The following is a 20,583-nucleotide window of genomic DNA, read 5'->3' as shown; positions in this document are numbered from 1 at the left end:
TCTTGCTGCTGCGACACCACAACCCAACACAGGTGGAATTTCGCAGTCCTGTGTTCCTTTTCTTTAGTTTCGCATACATCACATCATGTCCCGCGTTCCGGCTGCCAAGCGAAGAAGATTGTCACCGCCCGAGGATGGAGAGCGTGGTAATGGAACGACGGTCGATCACAAGGCGACGTTCTTGAAGAATGCGGCGAAATGGGATTTGGAGCAGGACTACGAGACGCGGCCGCGCAAATTGAAGAAGCAGAAGGAAAATAAGAAATTGCCTGTCAGGGCAGCAGAGGGCTGGGTAGCGCCGCAGCCGACTGCGGAGGACATCAAGGAGGAAGAAGACTCGGACAGCTTTCTGGGAACGGGTAGCGAAGATGAGGGAGATGAGGGGGATGAGGGCACCGACGAAGAAGAGGTGGAGGAGAAAAAGCCAAAGATACCGGCGCGACAGCAAATACTAGAGGCGAAAGAAGAACTCGCTCGGATAGCAAGTCTGATCAATGAGGATCCAGAGGAGCACATTGGAGCATTGAAGACATTACAAGCGCTTGCCGACTCGGAAAACTTCACGGTCAAAAAATTGGCATTGGCGACGCAAGCCTCGATTTTCAAAGACATCATCCCCGGATACAGGATACGGCCGCTGTCGGAAGAGAAGATGCAAGAGAAGATTTCAAAGGAAGTCAAGAAGCTGCGGCAATTCGAGCAAAAGCTCGTGTCGGGTTACGAGACTTATGTTAAGCATCTGGCGAAACTGGCAAAGGCGAGTGGATCGGATAAGGAGCAGGTCGCGAGTCTGGCTACTGTTGCTGTGAGCTGCGCGTGCAACCTCCTGAATTCAGTACCGCACTTCAACTTTCGCAGCGAGCTTCTCAAGATTCTGGTTGGCAAGCTGAGCACACGAAAAGTCGATGCAGACTTTGTGCGCTGTAGAGAGGCTATGGAGAAGGTGTTTGAAAATGACGAGGATGGCAATGTTTCGTTGGAGGGTGTTACCATGCTGACCAAAATGATGAAGAGTCGGAACTATCACTTTGACGAGAGTGTGCTGAACACTTTCCTGCATCTTCGTTTGCTTTCCGAGTTTGCGCACAAGGCTTCATATCATTCTGTAGACAAGGCGGAGGAGCCAATGGTCAATGGCAAGAAGCAAAAGCAGAAGCGCGAGTTCAGGACGAAGAGGCTACGGAAGGAGCTGAAAGAGAAAAAGGCTATTGAGAAAGAGTTCAAGGAGGCTGATGCTGCCGTTAGCCACGAGGAGCGTGATCGAATGCAAGCCGAGACGCTCAAGATGGTATTTGTAGCATACTTCAGAATCCTCAAAGCTCGCTCAGCAAAGCTCATGGGCGCAGTGCTGGAAGGCCTAGCACGATATGCACACCTGATCAACCAAGACTTCTTCGGCGACATCCTCGAAGCACTCCGCGACATCATCGCGACCGCCGAACTCACAGCCGCAGCCGCCGCCATGGACGACGATGATGACGCCTCGGATGAAGACGACGACAACGAAGCCCCCGAGCGTAACCTCACGCGCGAATCCCTCCTCTGTGTTATCACCGCCTTTGCCCTCCTCGAAGGCCAAGAAGGCGCAAAAACCGCATCAGCCCTCAAACTCGACCTCAGTTACTTCATCACCCATCTCTACCGCACCCTGCATCCCGTCGCACTCAACCCAGACATCGAACTCAGCTCCAAATCGCTCCACTTGGCCGATCCCACCGCCGGCACCTCGCACGCCGACACCGCCAAAATCAACGTCCAAACCACCATCGTCCTCTTAATTCGCTCTCTCTCTTCTGTTTTACTACCTGCGACATCCATCCGCGCTGTGCCCCCGCTACGCGTCGCAGCCTTTGCAAAGCAACTCATGACCATCTCCATGCATCTTCCTGAGAAATCCTGCGTCGCCATGCTCGGGCTACTGAACCGTATTGCAAAGACGCACGGTAAGAAGGTGGCGCCGCTGTGGAATACGGAGGAGAGGCGCGGTGACGGCGTGTTTGATCCTCTCAAACCAGAGATCGAGGGGAGTAATCCTTTTGCGGGGACGGTGTGGGAAGGGGAGATTTTGAGGAGGCATTTTGCGCCGGCTGTGAGGGAGGCGGTGAAGGGGGTTGAAAGGAATGTTGTTGAGGCGACAAAGTGAAGCGGGGGTTTCGTGGGATGGGGAGGTGTGGGGTGTTTTTTTTGCGGAGGCATGTTGGATGTTTTGGTGGTATGTGTTATGAATAAAAGATGAGTAGCATTCATATCATATATGAAGCTGAAATGATTCTTTCTCCGCAGTAAAAAAGAATATGGTTACTTGTTCGACTTATGTTCATCGTCCTCTTCCTTCCTTTCGCTATGAATATCTCTCTTTGACAGTCCATTCCTCTTAAGAAAGTATTAAGGAAGCTCTGGGTGTCTGCGTATAGATGGCTGCATTTGCGAAGAATTATTTATGGATCAACCTTATTCATTATGCACTGAGCATATATACCCTATGTTGTTTTTTCTCATCATAGAATATACTGTCATATGTGATTGGCATAAAGTCAAGAGTAGTAGCTATGTATGGTCTCGGTGTTTCTGAGCGGTAACATGGATGTGTGATAGTCATGATCTTCGTAACAGTTTTACTCTTTCAGTCTTCCCCAGTCTGGATTGGGTGAGTACTGCATGGAATGCTGGCTTGTGTTTTGTTGCCATCAAGATGGGTTTAACTTGTCCGGGTGTATCCAAATGGAAGAGGTGGTTTATTTTGCGATTGCTATGTAGTAAGCAGAATTCGTGAAAGGGGATCAGTGAAATATAGCCTTCACAGCTACTCCCACTCTACTCTCCCCTTCTCCACCAAGCCCTGTACCACAAACGCGGATCCAACCCAGCTAGTCGGATCCTGTGGATCGTTCAGTACACTCCCTTGCACTCCTAGAATAACAAAAGCCTAGATGAACAAGATACTGGGACTTGGCGAACTCGACATGCTGGTTTATTCCAGACGCCAACTGCTGACCGTATCTGCGTTCCAAGATCGGGTGATGATAGCATGGATGGAGCGCTTGGGCTTCAGGGATATTGAGCTTGGGTGGGGCTTGAGGTCTTGGGAAGGTTATACGCGAGCTAAGTAGTATTGGATAATCATGCTGCGTAGTGGCAATAAAGTTTTGAGATTGCATTGCATATTTGCTACATCCAAAAGAACTATGTACTGTACTCAGATATTTGCTTTGAGGATGAATTGGAGAGGCTATGGGGGCTGTGGGGGAGCTTTGATGAATCTAGTTAAGTGATCCTAGAATATATAGCCTATGTATAACAAGTTGTAGAAGAGCTGTCAAGCTCATGGGGCAATGGCGATGAATCGTCCGTCGAGCTCGAATAGAGCTCGAACGTAGCTTTTACGTGCTCGTTCGGGGATACCATATACCGAATATTCTGTTGGAATAAGCTTCAATGTTGAAGGCTTCGATAGTTCGGGCTTGGTCTTCCGTCAAGCTCCGTAACCGTCACCATCCGGCTTGGGCCGATGGATCTCCAGATCTAGTAGAGCTCTTCTATGACACAAGTTGTAAAGGGCTTGGTAGCTTAAGCGGTGATTGATTCTAAGCGATGCTGCTATCATCTCCACTACTAAAGATCTTCAAGCTCCACATTCAGCTAGTGATGCGTTGCACACTTAAGACTATAATTTTCCAATAAATTAATGTCCTGATTTGATCTGCAAAGTGCATGTTGGATCTTATAGCATGAGATGATTCTTGAAGACACTTCGCTACCCAATTGGAAGTTTCTTTACTCGTGTTGACCAAGAAGTCGTACTCTTGCTCACCTGAGAATGACGTAGAAGTTGAATTAAGGTAGAACCCTAGTAATACAACTGCCTAGGGACTGAACTATTGGCTTGGGAAATTCCCGAATAGTAAGTATGAAAGACATAGCCCCTCCGAATACGGATACAGTACGGCACGGCAGGTCCATTCGGATAGCGTACGGAGTATTTCTTGTGCTAGCAACAGCAAGCCTACTCACTAAAGCAATCCCCTGGGCTATGTGAACCAATTCTCCATCGACAATAACATGCAAATATACCTGTCAGTTCATCACGGCAACCGTAGAACACACTAAGAATATCTCTTTCTCTCTATCTCAGCCCTTCAACCCTGATGAACCCCACAAAAAACCACGCGCAATATATCTCGGGCCCCGAGCCACCGCGGACTAAACGGCCGCCTATCCCAGAAATCATGTAATCTATACGCCTCTAACTAATAGCGATCTACTTCCTTAGTCTAGCAAGGCTCCGACTCTGGATAAACGCGGGTCCTACCATCGCCGGTTAGGATGGAATTCGAAAAACAACAAATCTTACCTGCGTATGCGCTTACAATCTTCACATGCCAAGGGTTTTACTACATACTTACAAAGACACAGCGCAGAACTCCGAGGAACGTACGATAAAAAAAATCAGTAGTAAGTATGCCAAGGGCTGAATGAACCCTAGGTGTGCCGTCCATTAGCAAACGAATGTAACTGAGACGTTCGCTTATTTTGGCTAAAATATGCTTATAGACAGTACGTGTCACATGGCCATGATGTAACTGAGACAGTGCTTATCTTGGGGGTACTGAGTAACTATGCTTATACTTAGACTTAATTGCTACTACCTCCAAGGTGTAATAAAGATATCACAGACGATCAAACAGCATATTGCAATTGGCAAAAAGCTTCTCTTTCGCTTCCTTGAAAATCCCTGCTGTCCGGCGCATCATTTAATTTACCGCAGATCATGAATATCTGATTGCTAGCCGTACCAAAAGGGAAAGTCGAGCCTGTTGTTACATTATTAGCTCCGTGTGCTTGGACTTGATACAAGAAGCCAAGCGTACAAGGTTGAAACGGACTAAATGCGATCATCTTGGCAGTGTTTGATCGGAGATATTATTAATTTTTACATGATATTTCGCAGAGTATTTGTGACTGGGGTATCCTAACCACCCGCGTGGTGTCAGGTTTGAGGCAAGATAAGGCATTGTTGCGGTTCGCATTGCCCAAGCAAAAGGCGCCCAGTGTTTCTAGTTGTTTTAAACACTTCCAAAGATATACGCAGGGGAAAAAAAGCCTTGAATTATCGAGAGGGTCGATGCGCAGTGGTTTTTTTTGCTACATTTTCTGCCGTCTCGTTATCAAATTAGTAATTTTAGCTTTCATATATTCTAGAAAGTCTTACCGTAGAACTTCCGGCTTTACATACTACGCCTTGCTAGCATATGCAAGTGAGCCGCTTGCGTCACTGACTCGAGACCCGAACAGCATACATGGGAGGCCCTTCAGAGCCTTATATGAACCGTAGTTCTTGGCGGTGCTTTCCCATCTAGCTTTCCTGCATGTAGATACAAAAATGTAATAGAACGTTCTTTAGATGATCAGAGCGTTGGTAAGCTTGGGCTCCGGCGTTATTCATCTATTGCTCAGTAGGCTTGGGAGATATCTAAGCTTGCGACGACAAGATCTTGGAATCTGTATATAAAGATTCACCCTTGTGGCAGTCGAACTGATCATCATCGGAGTGCGTTGTCTTGCTCTCATCGTCGATCGCTACTTTCTTTGACTACTACCGCAAAAATGGCGGCTCTAAACTTCAGAGCATTCTATGCTTTCTTCGTCTCACTTTCATTACTTAGTGTATTGGTGTCCGCAGATCCTCTGCATGCCTTAATGGCCCGTGGCCGACCGGTCATGAACGCTGCGATTAAGAAATCTGCAACCTGTACCAAAGACAAGTTGCGCATTCGTCGAGAATGGTAAGTCGTCTACGTCATAATTCCCTCTCTTTCGCAATACTGACTCGATACCAAGGGGTGACTTGTCCCCTGGAGCCAAACGCCGCTACATTTCTGCTGTAAAATGTCTTATGAAGAAGCCATCCAAGCTAGATCCTGCCGACTACCCTGGCGCCAAATCCCGCTATGACGACTTCATTGTTGTCCACATGAAGCAGACGCCATACATCCATGGCACTGGAAACTTTCTCACCTGGCACCGCTACTATATGAGCACTTTTGAAGACACGCTGAGAAACGAGTGCCACTACAATGGCACACAGCCATACTGGAACTGGCCGAAATGGTCTCAAAGCCTGGAGACAAGCCCGCTTTTTGATGGCAGCCCGACAAGTCTTGGTGGCCAGGGATATAAGACGAAAGTGAATGGCACAGCTCAGAGACCTGCTGGTGAAGGCGGCGGTTGTATCGCTAGCGGACCGTTCAAGGGCTTGCAAATGAACCTTGGGTACGTTATTCCTCTTCTCGCCATTTCGAAATACTCCTCTTATTATAGCAAATCCAGCTAACACATCTTGCCCAGACCTCGCGGACTCGCAACGAACCTGCCTGACCGGCCGAACCCTCGTGCGGATGGCTTCGGATACAACCCTCGCTGCGTCAGACGTGACATCACTAGCTATCTCACACGACGCGACGGTACGATGGAAAAAGTCGTTGGTCTCATCTTGAACAACACGGACATTGGGTCATTCCAGACAAACATGCAGGGAAATCCAAGTGTTCACAGTATGGGCCATTACAGCGTTGGTGTAGATCCGGGAAGTGATATTTACGCTTCTCCTGGTGGTACGTTCAGTCCTTTTCCCTACTGCCACTCAATCATTTACTAACAAACTATGTGTTGTAGACGTTTATTTCTGGTTCCATCATGGCATGATTGATCTGGTATATGCGGTTTGGCAAGCGCTTGATTTCCCGAATAGGCAACAGGTTATTTCGGGTGGTACGCTATTTTGGAACGGAACAGACAGTAGGCGGGCGACTTTGAATGACACCATCGATATGGACATACTTAGGACCGACAAGCCACTACAGATCAAGGACCTAGTCAGTACAGTCGATGGGCCGTTTTGCTACCTGTACGAGTAAAGTAGATGCATATTTAATATCAACTTTTAGACTTTTTCATGTATTGAACAAGATGTTTTGTAAAGCCTAGGGATCAATCACGTCAGCCCAACACGGCAAAGACTTGGAGAAAATATATGCCATGTATTTTGGTCCTCAGATTAGCTCTCCTGCTGTCCTCAGAAGGAACCTCAGCTGTTCCCTAATGTTCAGTCTCTCGACCTCTTAACAGGCAACAAACGGGCTCCTCAACTCGACTTTGGCTTTGATGCCCCACAGGGACATCATCATTGGACCCTTTTTCATCCGTCTGTACAACGGGCTCTTGGTAAGAAAAAGAACGACCCACCTACAGGAGCACCGCCTCGCAAACCAGCGAGCCCCAGCGACAAAGACCACGCTTTCCCACTTGCGATGCCTAGACAGCAAAGGCGCTCGGATTGAAAACTACAATTAAATGTCATAAGCGAACAACGTCCTCCAAGCTTTTGAGGCAAGGCAGCACGGCGCTTCAACTCTTTTACTTTGTCCTCAGTGCGCGGTGGGAAAGGCTGAGGCTGCGGCTTGTCGTGAAAGTGAACCCAGTAGCGTTGCGAAACCACCTTTGGCCCATCGCTGTGCAATGATGTGGCCAGTGGTATGGCTTCATCTAGTATGATGGCGCACCCCCTCCGCTTTCCGTTCTTAACTGTCATGCAGTGAGACGCCAGGGGGGATTAGTCCCCAGCATCGCCTTGTGACGAAGGTTTGTCGTTCATTGGGGTCTGACTTGTGTTAGCTAGAGCGTAATCGCAGCCTTTTCTTAAAACTGTTCGATGGCGCAGAAAAAACAAGCAAGTCTGTAAGAAATACTGGCGTGGGGTTACTTACTCGCAGCTCGGGTTGTGGGTGGTGAGAGAAGCCGACTATGGAACGCGCCAAAAGTTGAGCAGGCGCGCAGTCACAGGACCGCGCTAATAGCACGCTAGTGACGTAAGCTGCATGTCAATAAGCCTGTTATCAACATCAGACGTAAACCTACCCAAATGGGAAGCCAGATCTTGGCGAAGGGTAGCCCCATAAAAGCAGTATTGCCGACCTCTCTAGACGAATACCTCCCCCTCCAAACCTTGGGCTTCTCTCTCTTCTTGCTATCTGCTGCAAGGATTGTGTTTTCATGTCCCGCCAATTAGTGCTGAAGCTCGCACTAGGAATCGTGCAACAAACACATAGGATTAAACTGAGAAGATCGAATAAATCTCGATGCCACTTATTCAGAACTAGTGCATCCAACATCATGGCCGCTTCCTATTCTCCATGTCGCCAGGCCACCTAAATTGGATGCCAGAACAATACTCAACCCACTCCACTTGCTTTCATCGACAGCTCCTGCGTACTCCAGTGCAGAGATCTGTTATTATGAGCGGAGACAATACATCTACTTTGAATAAATTTTGTATGTGGGGTTGTGACTCGGTATAGACCAGGTGTAGAGTAATACGGAAATACGCTAGGGAACTGTAAACAAGGCTCACGACCTGAAAAAGGTCGTTTTCACACCACCAACTCCAACACTGTACAATGCTGTCCAATCGTACTTATCCCCAATCTCGACGCACCCATCAACCTGTAATCTCCGACATTTCCAGTTGCTTCGCCTTTTCTGCCCACTGAACTTCAGATATGAATTCTTCCCCTAGAATCGGTCTCTTTGCCTGGCCCTGTAGACGGTGAAACCGACGTATGCACCAGTTAGTGCCATACCAAACAGCACGAATTTTACAAAAGTCCATGTCCAGCTTCCCTCGCTAGGTCTCTCGCGACTCATAGACGAAGCAGTCTTGCCACCAGTGCTTCCTGTCGATGGCATCGCACCAGGGCTCTTCTTGTAGAGGTTTGTTGACCTGACCCAAGCAATGTCGTGGTTGTCGGAGAGCTCACCAGTCTCGGCAGAGAAGCCCAGGTATGCAACAGGTGGGACCTTGAAGTTCGGGATTTCAAAGCACATGGTCCATTCGTCTTCGGCCTTGTACTGGATCTCGAGGCGGAGGAACTGCTCCTGAAAGTACGTGAGGCGGGCTTTGGTTGCAATTTGCGCGTTGCGAATGCCGCGAGCCTGATTCACTTGTTAGAATACATATAGTTCAAACTTTTTGGGCGTTCGCACCGAGCATCCAGCAAGCTCGTTGGCCTTGCCGTCATTGTCCTTGTCATATGCTGTGTTTCCATCGCCATTCATAGCCATGATGTAGGGGAATACGGTGCCTGGGCGGTTGTTCTTGTAGGTATCGAAGAAGATGCCGAGGCCCTCGAATTTGTCTGTATGGCCAAAGACATTTCCTGGCTGTGCGCGCTGCTTGGTGAGCCACATGGCAAAGCCGTCGCCATAGAGGTTTCCTTGTCCGTGAATCTTGAACTCAAACATAACCTGCTCGTGTGAGTGTCTAGTTTAGCAGTGGCGTCTTTTTTGCACGAACCTCCCAATTTGTAGCCGTAAGAGGGACTCTCGAGAAGATCCAGCCATCGCGCGAGGGCTTATCCGAAGCAAGTCGAATGTACTTATCAGTCCGAATAATGGTGTCTCCGCCAAAGTCCCACCAACGGCTTTGCATATCCGAGTCGAGATATGGCTATCGCTAGTGTCAGAGCAAATTCCAGTTTTCTACTTCCAGCAGTAACTACGGTACGAAGAGGCGACTTACGGGCTCGAGGGTGTGTGTCCGCAGCTATGTTCCGATTAGCGACAGCGGCCCCTCAACTCATCATGTAGCAACAACGCACCGAGATGGCTTTGATATCAGGATCTTCGGTTAATCCTCCAGACCGCGCCCATGCGCCCGTCAAGCTCCCCGCCATCAAACACAAGCTCGTCCATGGTTTTGCAAGCAACATGGTTGCACGTCGTTCCCTCTTACTGCCTGAAACGGGCGATTCCCAAGGTACCAAGCGACAATTGGCGCGCAGAAAGAATGGAAGAAGACTTCTGTCTTGGAATTGACAAGCAATAAAGCCCCAGGAGATCGAGGCTGTGAAAAGAAGATGGCAGCACGGGTTGGCGACTCGGACGTGCTGGAGTTCTCAAAGCTGAGACTTGGGGTTTGGAAAGGCCACTCTATCACCTCCGCGTGCAATGCAGGGGTCTTGGGTTGCGGAACCACGCTAGCGAGCAGCGCCGCTCTTGACGTCGACAACTTTTCCACGCGGGAGCCACTGCCCAACGACTCACCCACCTTACTCGCAATTCTTGCTTTTGGATACACTAATTCCACCAAAAAAACATATACAAAATCCATAATGAATTCATTAGGCCCCAGCGACCCAAAGACGGCCGTCATGCGCCAGGTGCAGCAAGAGGCCGCCATGCAGAATGCGCGCATGCTTGTCGAGGTACGCCTATACATTTTGCATTTGTCTCGAAAAATTCCATATGCTAATTATTCACAGAAACTCAACGAGCATTGCTTTGAACGCTGCGTCCCCAAGCCCGGCACATCCCTCTCCAAAGGCGAAGAAAACTGCTTCACTGCATGCATGGAAAAGTACATGAGCGCATGGAACACTGTTAGCAAGCAATACGTAGCGAGGATACAACGTGAAAGCGCCCAGGGCGGCGCGGTGCAGAACTTTTAAATTCTGCAGAGGGGATACAAGGAAAAGGCTTCTGAGAGCAACGATGCCATGGCAAAATACACAGAATAGACGAGACCGACGGTCTTGCTTTTCCGGGCGCATGGGTAACATGAGAAATGCCATCTGTACGAGTAGGGCGACGTATCGATGTGACAATGTACTATACAATGTACGACTAGCAACACGAGCTGCATATGAAGATAAGACATGTGGTTGAATACCAAACTCTGACTTTCAATTATTGCTTGCCAAACGACTTCTGTCTCTGTGCATATTCCTTAACGATGAGACCACAGTTGACCTCTTGGCATAACTTCTTCCGCCTGTCGGGGCTCAGCTTTGTTGCAAACTCCAAGCCACTTGCTCTCTCCACCGCCTCAATGGGCACTTCAAAGTCCGACAAGGGCTTGCTGTTGGAGATGACTGCATTGGGCAGCACAAATGCTCCCAGTGCGACTTTGCCGCCTAGTTTGCCGTCCTCGGCAAAAATGACTTTGTAGAAATGCGTAGGGACGGCAACGTTGGGCGGTGAGCCAATGACTTCGTATGAGACACGCCATTTGCCATCCTCGTCGCGCTTGGGAAGGTACAAGGGGCCGGTTACGATGCGTACAGAGGGATAATTCTGTGTAAGTCTGCGGCAGAAGTCTTCGAAGTGGGCCCAGTAATCGCGGTTGAAGCCATTGCCCACCTGCGGGCACATGTTGCTCAGCGCAAAGGTGTCGTCCATGGCTTCTTGGCTCCATTTTGCGTCTGCTGCGGGGACTTGGTGGCCTCGGTCATAGCCGCTGCGGAGGTAGTCCTTGAGCTTTGCGCGGAACATCTCAGGGATTGAGACATCCTCGACGAAGACACTATGCTTTCGATCCGCATTGTTGTTTGCTAGCGACTCTGGGGTTATGTGCTCCGCTACCCATGCTGGGTTTCGCGTCCGTCGGTCGTATGACGATGTGAGAGAGGCGGCAGGGCGGAGATCATTGACCGGACCGGGAAAGCCATATTGGAAGAGACCGTTGGGATCTACAACCGCTCTGCCAGCAATGGCAGGGGCATGAATTGCGAGGCCCGTTGGGGCTGAGGGAATTGGGCCTGCTCGTGTGGATCCAGTCACAGTTGTAGTGGCGGTTGTCGTGACAGCTGGCGTGTGTGGAAAGTTGTCTCTCCTGGTAGAGTACAGCGCTGCTGTTACTGCAGCACCGGCAGCAGCACCGCCTGCCCCGATCAAGGCGAATGTCAGTTTCGACATGGTTGCAGTTTAGTACTCGGAGATGTGGGCCGCAAGGAGTAGAAGTGGACGTGGAGGCCTCTTGTAGGCGACAAGACACCCGCACAGTCCAGCGTCCTGTCTGGCGCGTGAGGAGTGTCTCAAACGCGTATATTTGTCTCTGTATGGTTCGCTGCTGGCTGCTTTTTCCATGCTGGTGGTCATCTGCGTTTTCTCAAAGCAGACTTTGACGCTTACCGCATCCGCACTAGCGTCAACAACTGGGAGCCTGCCAGCACTCTCAATATGACTAAAAATCATCCCAGCCATTCTCAGTTCGCAGAATTCTCAATCATTTTTCTTTTTCTTTGATTCCTTTCTTCCTGTATGGTCATAGCATTATAGATTGAGTGCACGGTCTCACGCTGTGCGACTCAACCCCACCAGGATGCCTTCGTGGATATCGCGGGCTTCCGAGTCCCACAATGCACAGCTTGTAGCGACCGCTGCCGTCTCGGGCCTTGTAGTTGGAAGTGCTATCCTCGGATTTCAAAAAGCTCGACGTATGACAAGAGTAGCAGACTTGAAAGCGTCTATTCCAGATCTCAGTAAAGACCACCGTCCGTCAAGAGCAAGTACAACAATTGCGCCGGCTAATCTTTGTCATGGTGGCCTCATTCTTGGAGTTGCACAATTTTTCTGACGCTTTACAGCTGACTGAATATGGTGCTGCTTCACATGTATTTGCTCCAAGTAAAGAAGATGAGCGCAGCATGGCACTCGCCGCGCGAGCGAGAAAAGGCGATTATGACGACGGTAAGACGTCCCTATCCTTGGAAAACGATTACATTGAGTTCTCACACGGGACCATTAGATCTTATCCTCGAGCAATTGGCGAGAAATCGGGTCTTTCTTACAGATGAAGGACTTGCGAAGCTACGGGGAGCATTCGTAGTCGTAGTCGGTTGTGGTGGAGTAGGATCGCATGCAACGGCGGCTCTTGCAAGATCAGGATGCTCCAAGCTCCGTCTCATAGACTTTGATCAAGTTACGTTGTCTTCGCTCAACCGACATGCAGTAGCAACGCTGGCAGATGTCGGAACACCCAAAGTGCACTGCCTCCGCAAGCGGCTCGAACAGATCACACCATGGACCCACTTTGAATGCCGAAACGAACTGTTCAGTGAGCAGACTGCAGCTGCCCAGTTGGCGCCTCTAAATGGCCAGCAACCAGATTTTGTAATAGACGCCATCGACAACATCGACAGCAAAGTTGCTCTTTTGGCTTACTGCTACATGAACAACATCAAGGTCATCTCCTCGATGGGTGCAGGTTGCAAGTCCGATCCTACTAGAATCTTCATTGGCGACATTTCAGCAAGCACAGATGACCCCCTTTCAAAGTCCACCAGACGGAAGCTGCGGCTGAAAGGTGTAAAAGACGGTATACCAGTCGTTTACTCGACCGAGAGGCCAGGTCCTGGAAAGGCTGAGCTTCAACCTCTCTCAGAAGAAGAATTCGCAAAAGGCAACGTTGGAGAGTTGGGTGTTCTTGCAGACTTTCGGGTACGAATTTTGCCAGTTTTGGGTACCATGCCAGCAATCTTTGGCTTGGCCGTTGCCAACCATGTCATTCTCTCCATTTCCGGTTACCCACATGAATATCTTCCATCGAAATCTCGAGACAAGATGTACGATGGTATTCTAGGCGCTCTCCAAGGCGCTGAAGAACGCTTGGCTCGCGCACTTTTCAGCGAAGATCCTCTTGGTCTCAAGATTCCCATCACACAAGACGATGTTGGCTATTTAGTAGAAGAAGTGTATAATGGGAAAAGCATAGTCAGTGGCTTATCGACACGCTTGATATTGTCAAGATGGAGGAAGCCAACTGAAAGCTTTGTCGATCAAAGCACTCCAGGACAGAAGAACAGCCATCTCAAGATGAGAGATTTGGTTCTTATGACTAAGGAAGAGGCAAGCAAGCACGAGAAGGAGGTTTTGAAGGGAGAAAAGAGCCTTGAAGATTTTTACAGCGCTGAAACGATTGAGCGCGTAAATAAGAGAATGGCCGAGGAAGAGCAATTCGAGCGCTTCCGGTAAGTTTGAGTCAATATTAAGAGAAATTCTCTACTACACATGTATGTACAGTATCTTGACGAACGAAATATCAACCCAATATTCCATTCTTATCCCAACAAAAAGATCGATATGAGACAGAGGCATGCTTGTACGCCAGACCACCTTCGGGAGTTTGTGGACGCGGATCATATCTCCGTGCGCTTCAATCTACACTGTTCGGCACATGATTCTCGATAGATTTCTCTCTATCCCCACCTTTAACTCCGATATTACTAAACAAAGTTTCTACATCAGTCTGTCTTCCCGGTGGATCCCGACGTCTGTCGGTCTGTTAGCGCGAGACACACAGCCAATGAGAGAAGAGTACGGTTGCGCTCCGTGTGCTAGTGGCATAGTGGGTAACGACTTTTCTTCATGACGTGCGGCTCGGTGACTACCACTGTAATGGTAAGGTAGCACTGGCTGCCGTTGACTAGTAGAGTAACATACCGCCTGACGTCCAGTAGATGACAGTCCCCCCGCTGCCTCGACTGATTAACGGCCCGATCAACTCCAAGAGATAGGTGAATTTGCGGGCCACCTCCGGAGTCAGTGGGTTAACTCCGCGTGGAGGCTGCTCCAGATGGACAAAGTTCTATGGACACGTCATACTGGGCCGCCGACAGAGGTCATGATCAAGGCTTTACATATGTACATAAATGTGAGGGATTTTCTGCCACTCTGGCAAAACTCATTTTCAATATACAACAATACCTAAACACACACTGAACATTACATTTACATCAACGACACAATGGCTACAGACACCAAATTCGAGGGATGGCTTGGCAAGGACAAGGAGAGTGTCAAGGGAAAGATGGAATGGGGACAATTCGAGCCCAAGAAGTGGACTGAGGACGATGTCGATATTGAAGTCTCCCATTGCGGTATCTGTGGTTCAGACTTGCACATGCTAAGCTCTGGCTGGGCACCTACCCCATACCGTAGATATATCCAATTGTTATTGATTATCCCGCATACTAACATACAGCAGCTTGCGTTGTCGGTCACGAGATCATTGGCAAAGCGGTCAAAGTTGGCAAGAATGTGAAGCACGTCAAGGAAGGCGACCGCGTCGGTGTTGGAGCACAAGCACGCTCTTGCTTACAGCCAGATTGCCCCGAATGCTCAAATGGCATTGAAAACCACTGCTCGCGCGGAAACGTCAGTACCTACGGTTCCATTTACCCCGGTGACGAGGGCAAGTCTTACGGAGGATACGCAAAGCACAACCGTACCAATGGACATTTTGTGCTCAAAATTCCTGAAGGCTTGGATAGTGCTGATGCCGCACCCATGCTGTGCGGAGGAATCGTAAGTTACACCTTCAATTTACTATAAGATTGAAGCACACGCTGACTACGCCACGATCAGACCGTCTATTCACCACTGAGGAGATTCGGTTGCGGCCCCGGAAAAAAAGTAGGAATTGTCGGAGTCGGAGGTCTTGGCCACTTCGGTGTTCTCTTTGCAAAAGCCCTGGGCGCCGACAAAGTCGTAGGAATCAGCCGTAAAGCTGAGAAGCGCGACGACGTGCTCAAGCTGGGCGCCGACAGCTACATCGCAACTGATGAAGACGCAGACTGGGCCAAGCACAACGCCGGCACATTGGACCTCATCATTTCCACCGTCTCGAGCGTAAAGATGCCACTGGATGGATACCTCGGACTCCTCGGGACCCACGGCACCCTCGTCCAGGTCGGTGCCCCTGATAAGGGCGAGCTACCTCCTATCAACGCTTTCACGCTTCTCACGAGGGGAATTAGCGTCGCTGGTAGTGGTATCGGTGCGCCGTGGGAGATCAAGGAGATGTTGGAGTTGGCAGCTGAGAAGAAGATTAAGCCATGGGTACAGAAGAGACCAATGAGCGACGCTAATAATGCGATTATTGATATGGAGGCTGGAAAGGCAAGGTATAGGTATGTTCTTGAGAACTAGAGGGCTGACCAGATGGGATGTTTGGGTTTCTTATAGAGTAGAAAACCGATCTAGAACCAATGGCTAGACATAAGTAACGAACATTCATGAAATAAAATAGGTATCATACACCGTGTTATCACTTCCTCACATGAATTGGTATAAGTCACAAGAAAATTTGGCTCAGAGATGTCACATCATCTACCATTTTTCCGATTACAACATAGTACAAGAGTAGCGGTGCTCATGTAATAAGTACTTTATCTACTGTAGATACTATACCAGCAACCTCAAAGTCGCTGATGCGGAAACTGGAGGGTCCAGGACGGTCATCTTAATGGATTTGAAAACGAAACCAAGCCAAACCAACACCAAAGCATATTCGCAATGTTCCACTGTATAATAACCCTGGGCACAAAGTACACCAAACACAAACGTCTAGAACAAGACGCTATAACCTTGAATCGTCTACTAAATGGCCTTATTGCTAGTGTTCCCTCACTACCCAATACTTCCCAATCAAATTCGCTCCACAATTCTTCTCCCCTGTCACATTTTAACGCTCACAAGCAGAACAGCTTAGATTTTCATCAAGCTGCGCTACGAGTTTAATGTTGGGGCGATATTTTCAGTAATTGTTACGTGTTCATGAGATTTGCGGCGTGAGTTTCAAAGCCATTTGATGGCATCAATACACGATTTTGTCATTTTGAAATGTTCAAAATATCACATACTGTGAGCATACACTTGATGCCCAATTTACCCCTCTTCTGCTGAATCACCAATAATCATTGACCCAATCATCTCGAGGACGACACAATGTCTTACCGAGTCCTCATGTTTCTTTCTGGGAAAGCCAATCTTACATTATTTCGCTAAGAATAAGCGCTACTGTTATGGAAGCGTGTATAGTGTTACAATACCCCAGTACCAGAGAAAGTCAGATAATAGTACAGTACAAGGTTAGCTTCATATGTCCAAACCTTAATATGTCACTCTACTGATGCTTCTACCTTACCCCCACCTAGTAACATACCACGTCGCATGTGCTGGTGTCCCATCCATTAATTTAAACCCCGACCAAATCGCGCACGGTCCGCAAGACACCAAGCCATCTAATCCTCGTTTCCCCGGCTTGGTAGCTACGCAAGACGTTTGAAAACGAAGATCTGAGAACAAAAGCCTGATAAGATGACACTCCGGAACACCCGCAACCGCTCTACGAAGCTTTACCCCAGCATTCTGAAACGCGTGCCGCACTTTTAAACTCTCGACAAACGGGGTCATCCCGAGATATCAACCATCTTACCCTGCACCTAAGACTTACAGAGAAGTCCTTCTAGACCACGTTAAGAAGCCTCGCAAAAAAAAATCACTCCACAGGCAGAACCCAGGCATTTATAAGTGCCGCAGTGTCAAAGCACCGCCCCCAAGAAAACGCTGTCACATGAGGCCCCCAAACCATGACATAACCGAGCAACCATTGCAGTACCAACTGACTCTTTTAAACACCAAGCCCCACACCCCTCCTCAATCCCCTCTCTCTCTCCCCAAAACCTCTCTCTCAAACAACAAATCAATGTCAACCACACAAACAATCACCGTCCCCCACCTCGGCGGCATAACCGCCTCCTACCGCCTCACCCCCTCCTTCTCCGCCTCCAAACCCACCCTCATCCTCGTAAACTCCTTCCTCACCACCTCCGCCCTCTTCGACTCCTTTTTCAACAACGATGCCCTCACCTCCCGGATGAACCTTTTGGCGATCGAGCTGCTGGGACATGGCGGCACGAGAGCGCATGAGGCGGAGCACTGGACGTATTGGGATACTGCGGTGATGAATTTGCAGGTTATGGAGGGGTTGGGGGTTGAGAAGGCGGTGGTGATGGGAACGAGTCAGGGGGGGTGGGTTACGGTAAGGATGGCGCTTTTGGGCGGAAGTAAGGTAAGGTTTAGCTTTTTTTCTTTCAACATCTTTATAAGAGTTGCTAGGAGGGGTTGGACTTAAGAGAAGTATGATATTGGGGAAAGAAGGCGCTGTTTACCAGAGGGAAAGAATGGGCTGACCGCTGGGTTTTGGCCTACAGATCCAAGGCATAATCCCTCTCGGAACATCCCTCGACTACGAATCTGAACGCAGTCGCCAACTCGGCTGCTGGCAGGCCTTGGATGCTCTCGCCCACCTCATCACGGGCGAGTTCGGCACGAAGGACAACCAGCCCACTCCCGACTTTGTACCTACCAAGGAATTCGCCGAGTTCCTCATTAGTCAAGGGTTTGGTGAGAATTGCTCCGCGGAGACCAAGGAATTTTGGACGCAGCAGCTTCAGAAGAATTATGCGGGTGATGAAGGGAGGAAGAGGATGAGGATGGCGGCGATTAATCTGAGGGATAGAGATGGATTGCATTTGAGGGCTGAGGATGTCCGCTGTCCGGTTTTGTGGCTGCATGTGAGTCTTTTTTTTCAGCATTTCTTTATTTCCATCCTCTACGAATCCTTCAGTACTATGGTGCTTACACGAAAGTTACCTCTCGCTAAGCACCAAGCTGACGATATCCGAAACATGATATGTTGCTGACATTGTATGACTCCCAGGGAACAAAAGATGTAGTATATACCGTTGCAAACGCCCAAGAAGAAATCAAGCTCTTCAAAAACTCGCCCGATGCCCGGCTCGAACTAATCGAAGGCGGCGAGCACTTTTTGAATTCCTCGAACCCAAACGAGGTCATGGATCATACGATTGCTTTTGTAGAGAAGTACGCCAAGTAGTGCATGCATCTCTCTTGACCCTTTTTGTTTGTTAAAAAAACACAACCCAAGAATACGTAAAGATCTGTTTATGCGCTTTGATACACAATAACGCCATATTTCCTTTTCCTTTTCCTTTTAACAAAAGAGAACATTCCCGCATCAGAACATGTGATGACTATCCCCAACAAAATACTCCGAAACTCACGCAACATCATCACGGAAAACTACGCTCGCTTGCAGAATCGGCTTGCGGTATCTATACTTCGCGTCCTTTTCTTACAGTAGGGGGTCAGCCTTATCGAGAGCTATAACTTATTCGCTTTAGATTAGTCTAAGCTGCCTGGCTCCTACTAATATCTGCAATACAACGTTCCTCTATCGCTAGAAAGCTTATAACTATATAGCTGGTGCGGATTAAATGTCCTCCTCGCTATAGATGGCGAGTCGAGGTACCTTGTGCATAAGTGGTCTGCTTGCAAACCGCTAATTACACTATTTGAAAACAGCTGCTATACAAAGATTTACTTCATTAATTAGTTAAAGGTTATCTTCTTTAGGTACATGCATTTGTGTTGTTATCTATGCCAATAAACAGTGTAACTAGGCGGCATTCTCAGCACGGCGAGCCTTGAGGGATTGCTATTAGACCAGCTTCTAACTAACCACTGGGACGCGTGCGTTTAGATGCTCGAGGGGCCATGGCAGCCTGGTCAGCTCTAATGGCCTTCTCGCCCAACTCAACGCAGCTGGCGTCAGCGTCCTCGGACAGCACCGTCAAGATCTGGAATGCGAGCAGCGGCGTGTTACCTGCAAACTCTCGACGTCGGGAGGACTCTTTATGACGCATCCTTTGATTTCATTAGCTCTTGCCTCTCCACTGATATAGGTACTGTTGTTATTCCGAGCTGAGAAGTTTCTAGTGCAGGAGATATTGCAGAACCTAGGCTTCCCTTATATGTAGGCACTAGCGTTAGCTCGGACATGATGTGGATCTAGTATGCTGGCAACAACATGCTGTGGGTACTATTAAAGTATCGATCGTCATGCTCGTGTGTGTGCGTGTGCGTGCCTACAGTCGGTATAGGTGCTGGGCCGGGAAGAGTGTGGACTTGCAGTGTTTACCTTGGACATATTCGTAAATGTTTGTAGCAACACGTCGTAAAGTCTGCTTTTTTTCCTATAGATTATTTCTTCATGCAGCATGAGAGTAGCTGGAGTAGATAAGCAAAGTTAGTCAGCTAAGCCAATCCTCACATGTCAGCCGCGTATGCGAGAGGCACATTTGCACCTCCAAACCACTGGAGAGAAAGCTGAGACGTTCGCGCTTATTGGCAGCGTTATGTGAAGGCCTAGGGTTGTTAATTCCTAGACGACAGGACGATAAGACTACAGAGCGATAAGCAGACAGAACGACACCAATAGAGAAGCATTCAGATATTCAGCTGCGAGCGGGGTGAAACAGGCTGGGGAAGTGTTGAACATCAGCGTGAATAGCCGCTGGGCCATAGAAGGTCTAGATAGTCAGCACGTCGTACCATATTACATAGACTCTCATAACCGTATAGCATGAGAGTACCAGCTCGAGGTTTTCAGCCTACAGCCAACGCTTACTCCTCTATCTACTTGTACAAGTAGATCTGACATGCTTGCCAGGATAGACCAATTAGCTTCGACCGGTCCGCTGCTGCAGTTAGTTTGAAGAAACCAGCTGTATGCAGTCATCGCATTGCACGTATGATATAGAATAGTAAATGCCTCAGCACCATATGCACCACTCTATTTATATCAATTGAACTTTTCAGCTGAGACTTGTATGATTAAGTCCGTTTGATTGGTGAGTGTCTTGTTCGGGGATCACGAAATAATTAGACTGTCTAAGGCTTCAAGGGTAGATATAAATGAGGGCTCCCTTGAGCGACCTTCAGAGTACCCTAAGCTCGTACACACACACAATTTATTTATTTACGCCCGGCGGCCGAGCCGAAAGGGCTGCTAACGCTAGTCTAGCTTTACACTTCCTATGCTCAATCTTGGTCTCCCTAGCCCATATGTCTTCTTTGGCCCACTTCTTTATATAGCTTATCGTC

The 20,583-nt window shown here is 48.7% G+C and overlaps 8 protein-coding genes across 8 annotated transcripts; 6 read left to right on the top strand and 2 right to left on the bottom strand.

The window, feature by feature from the left end:
• Window positions 1–85: 85 nt before the first annotated feature.
• COCMIDRAFT_29308 (uncharacterized protein) lies at window positions 86–2,143 on the top strand (the record flags this gene model as incomplete). Its single annotated transcript, XM_007693286.1, has 1 exon — window positions 86–2,143. The coding sequence occupies one exon, from the start codon at window positions 86–88 to the stop codon at window positions 2,141–2,143; it is 2,058 nt and encodes a 685-aa protein (XP_007691476.1).
• A 3,461-nt stretch (window positions 2,144–5,604) lies between these two features.
• COCMIDRAFT_39888 (uncharacterized protein) lies at window positions 5,605–6,914 on the top strand (the record flags this gene model as incomplete). Its single annotated transcript, XM_007693291.1, has 4 exons — window positions 5,605–5,783; window positions 5,839–6,270; window positions 6,346–6,611; window positions 6,673–6,914. The coding sequence occupies 4 exons, from the start codon at window positions 5,605–5,607 to the stop codon at window positions 6,912–6,914; spliced, it is 1,119 nt and encodes a 372-aa protein (XP_007691481.1).
• A 1,654-nt stretch (window positions 6,915–8,568) lies between these two features.
• On the bottom strand, window positions 8,569–9,764 carry COCMIDRAFT_8356 (uncharacterized protein; the record flags this gene model as incomplete). Its single annotated transcript, XM_007693282.1, has 5 exons — window positions 8,569–8,988; window positions 9,040–9,300; window positions 9,350–9,502; window positions 9,575–9,598; window positions 9,654–9,764. 5 exons carry the CDS (start codon window positions 9,762–9,764, stop codon window positions 8,569–8,571), a joined length of 969 nt encoding a protein of 322 aa, XP_007691472.1.
• Window positions 9,765–10,166: 402 nt separating this feature from the next.
• Window positions 10,167–10,502, top strand: COCMIDRAFT_104660 (uncharacterized protein; the record flags this gene model as incomplete). Its single annotated transcript, XM_007693297.1, has 2 exons — window positions 10,167–10,259; window positions 10,317–10,502. The coding sequence occupies 2 exons, from the start codon at window positions 10,167–10,169 to the stop codon at window positions 10,500–10,502; spliced, it is 279 nt and encodes a 92-aa protein (XP_007691487.1).
• Window positions 10,503–10,740: 238 nt separating this feature from the next.
• On the bottom strand, window positions 10,741–11,748 carry COCMIDRAFT_39885 (uncharacterized protein; the record flags this gene model as incomplete). Its single annotated transcript, XM_007693290.1, has 1 exon — window positions 10,741–11,748. The coding sequence occupies one exon, from the start codon at window positions 11,746–11,748 to the stop codon at window positions 10,741–10,743; it is 1,008 nt and encodes a 335-aa protein (XP_007691480.1).
• Window positions 11,749–12,154: 406 nt separating this feature from the next.
• On the top strand, window positions 12,155–13,806 carry COCMIDRAFT_39884 (uncharacterized protein; the record flags this gene model as incomplete). Its single annotated transcript, XM_007693289.1, has 3 exons — window positions 12,155–12,337; window positions 12,420–12,522; window positions 12,581–13,806. The coding sequence occupies 3 exons, from the start codon at window positions 12,155–12,157 to the stop codon at window positions 13,804–13,806; spliced, it is 1,512 nt and encodes a 503-aa protein (XP_007691479.1).
• A 772-nt stretch (window positions 13,807–14,578) lies between these two features.
• COCMIDRAFT_8352 (uncharacterized protein) lies at window positions 14,579–15,762 on the top strand (the record flags this gene model as incomplete). The annotated part of the gene is made up of 3 exons (XM_007693281.1): window positions 14,579–14,768; window positions 14,819–15,138; window positions 15,199–15,762. The coding sequence occupies 3 exons, from the start codon at window positions 14,579–14,581 to the stop codon at window positions 15,760–15,762; spliced, it is 1,074 nt and encodes a 357-aa protein (XP_007691471.1).
• A 1,558-nt stretch (window positions 15,763–17,320) lies between these two features.
• Window positions 17,321–18,514, top strand: COCMIDRAFT_104702 (uncharacterized protein; the record flags this gene model as incomplete). The annotated part of the gene is made up of 3 exons (XM_007693296.1): window positions 17,321–17,686; window positions 17,829–18,191; window positions 18,338–18,514. 3 exons carry the CDS (start codon window positions 17,321–17,323, stop codon window positions 18,512–18,514), a joined length of 906 nt encoding a protein of 301 aa, XP_007691486.1.
• Window positions 18,515–20,583: the final 2,069 nt, after the last annotated feature.

Source organism: Bipolaris oryzae (genome assembly GCF_000523455.1).
Source record: "Bipolaris oryzae ATCC 44560 unplaced genomic scaffold scaffold_159, whole genome shotgun sequence".
Classification (NCBI taxonomy): domain Eukaryota; kingdom Fungi; phylum Ascomycota; class Dothideomycetes; order Pleosporales; family Pleosporaceae; genus Bipolaris; species Bipolaris oryzae.
This window is presented reverse-complemented; position numbering and strand designations above follow the sequence as displayed.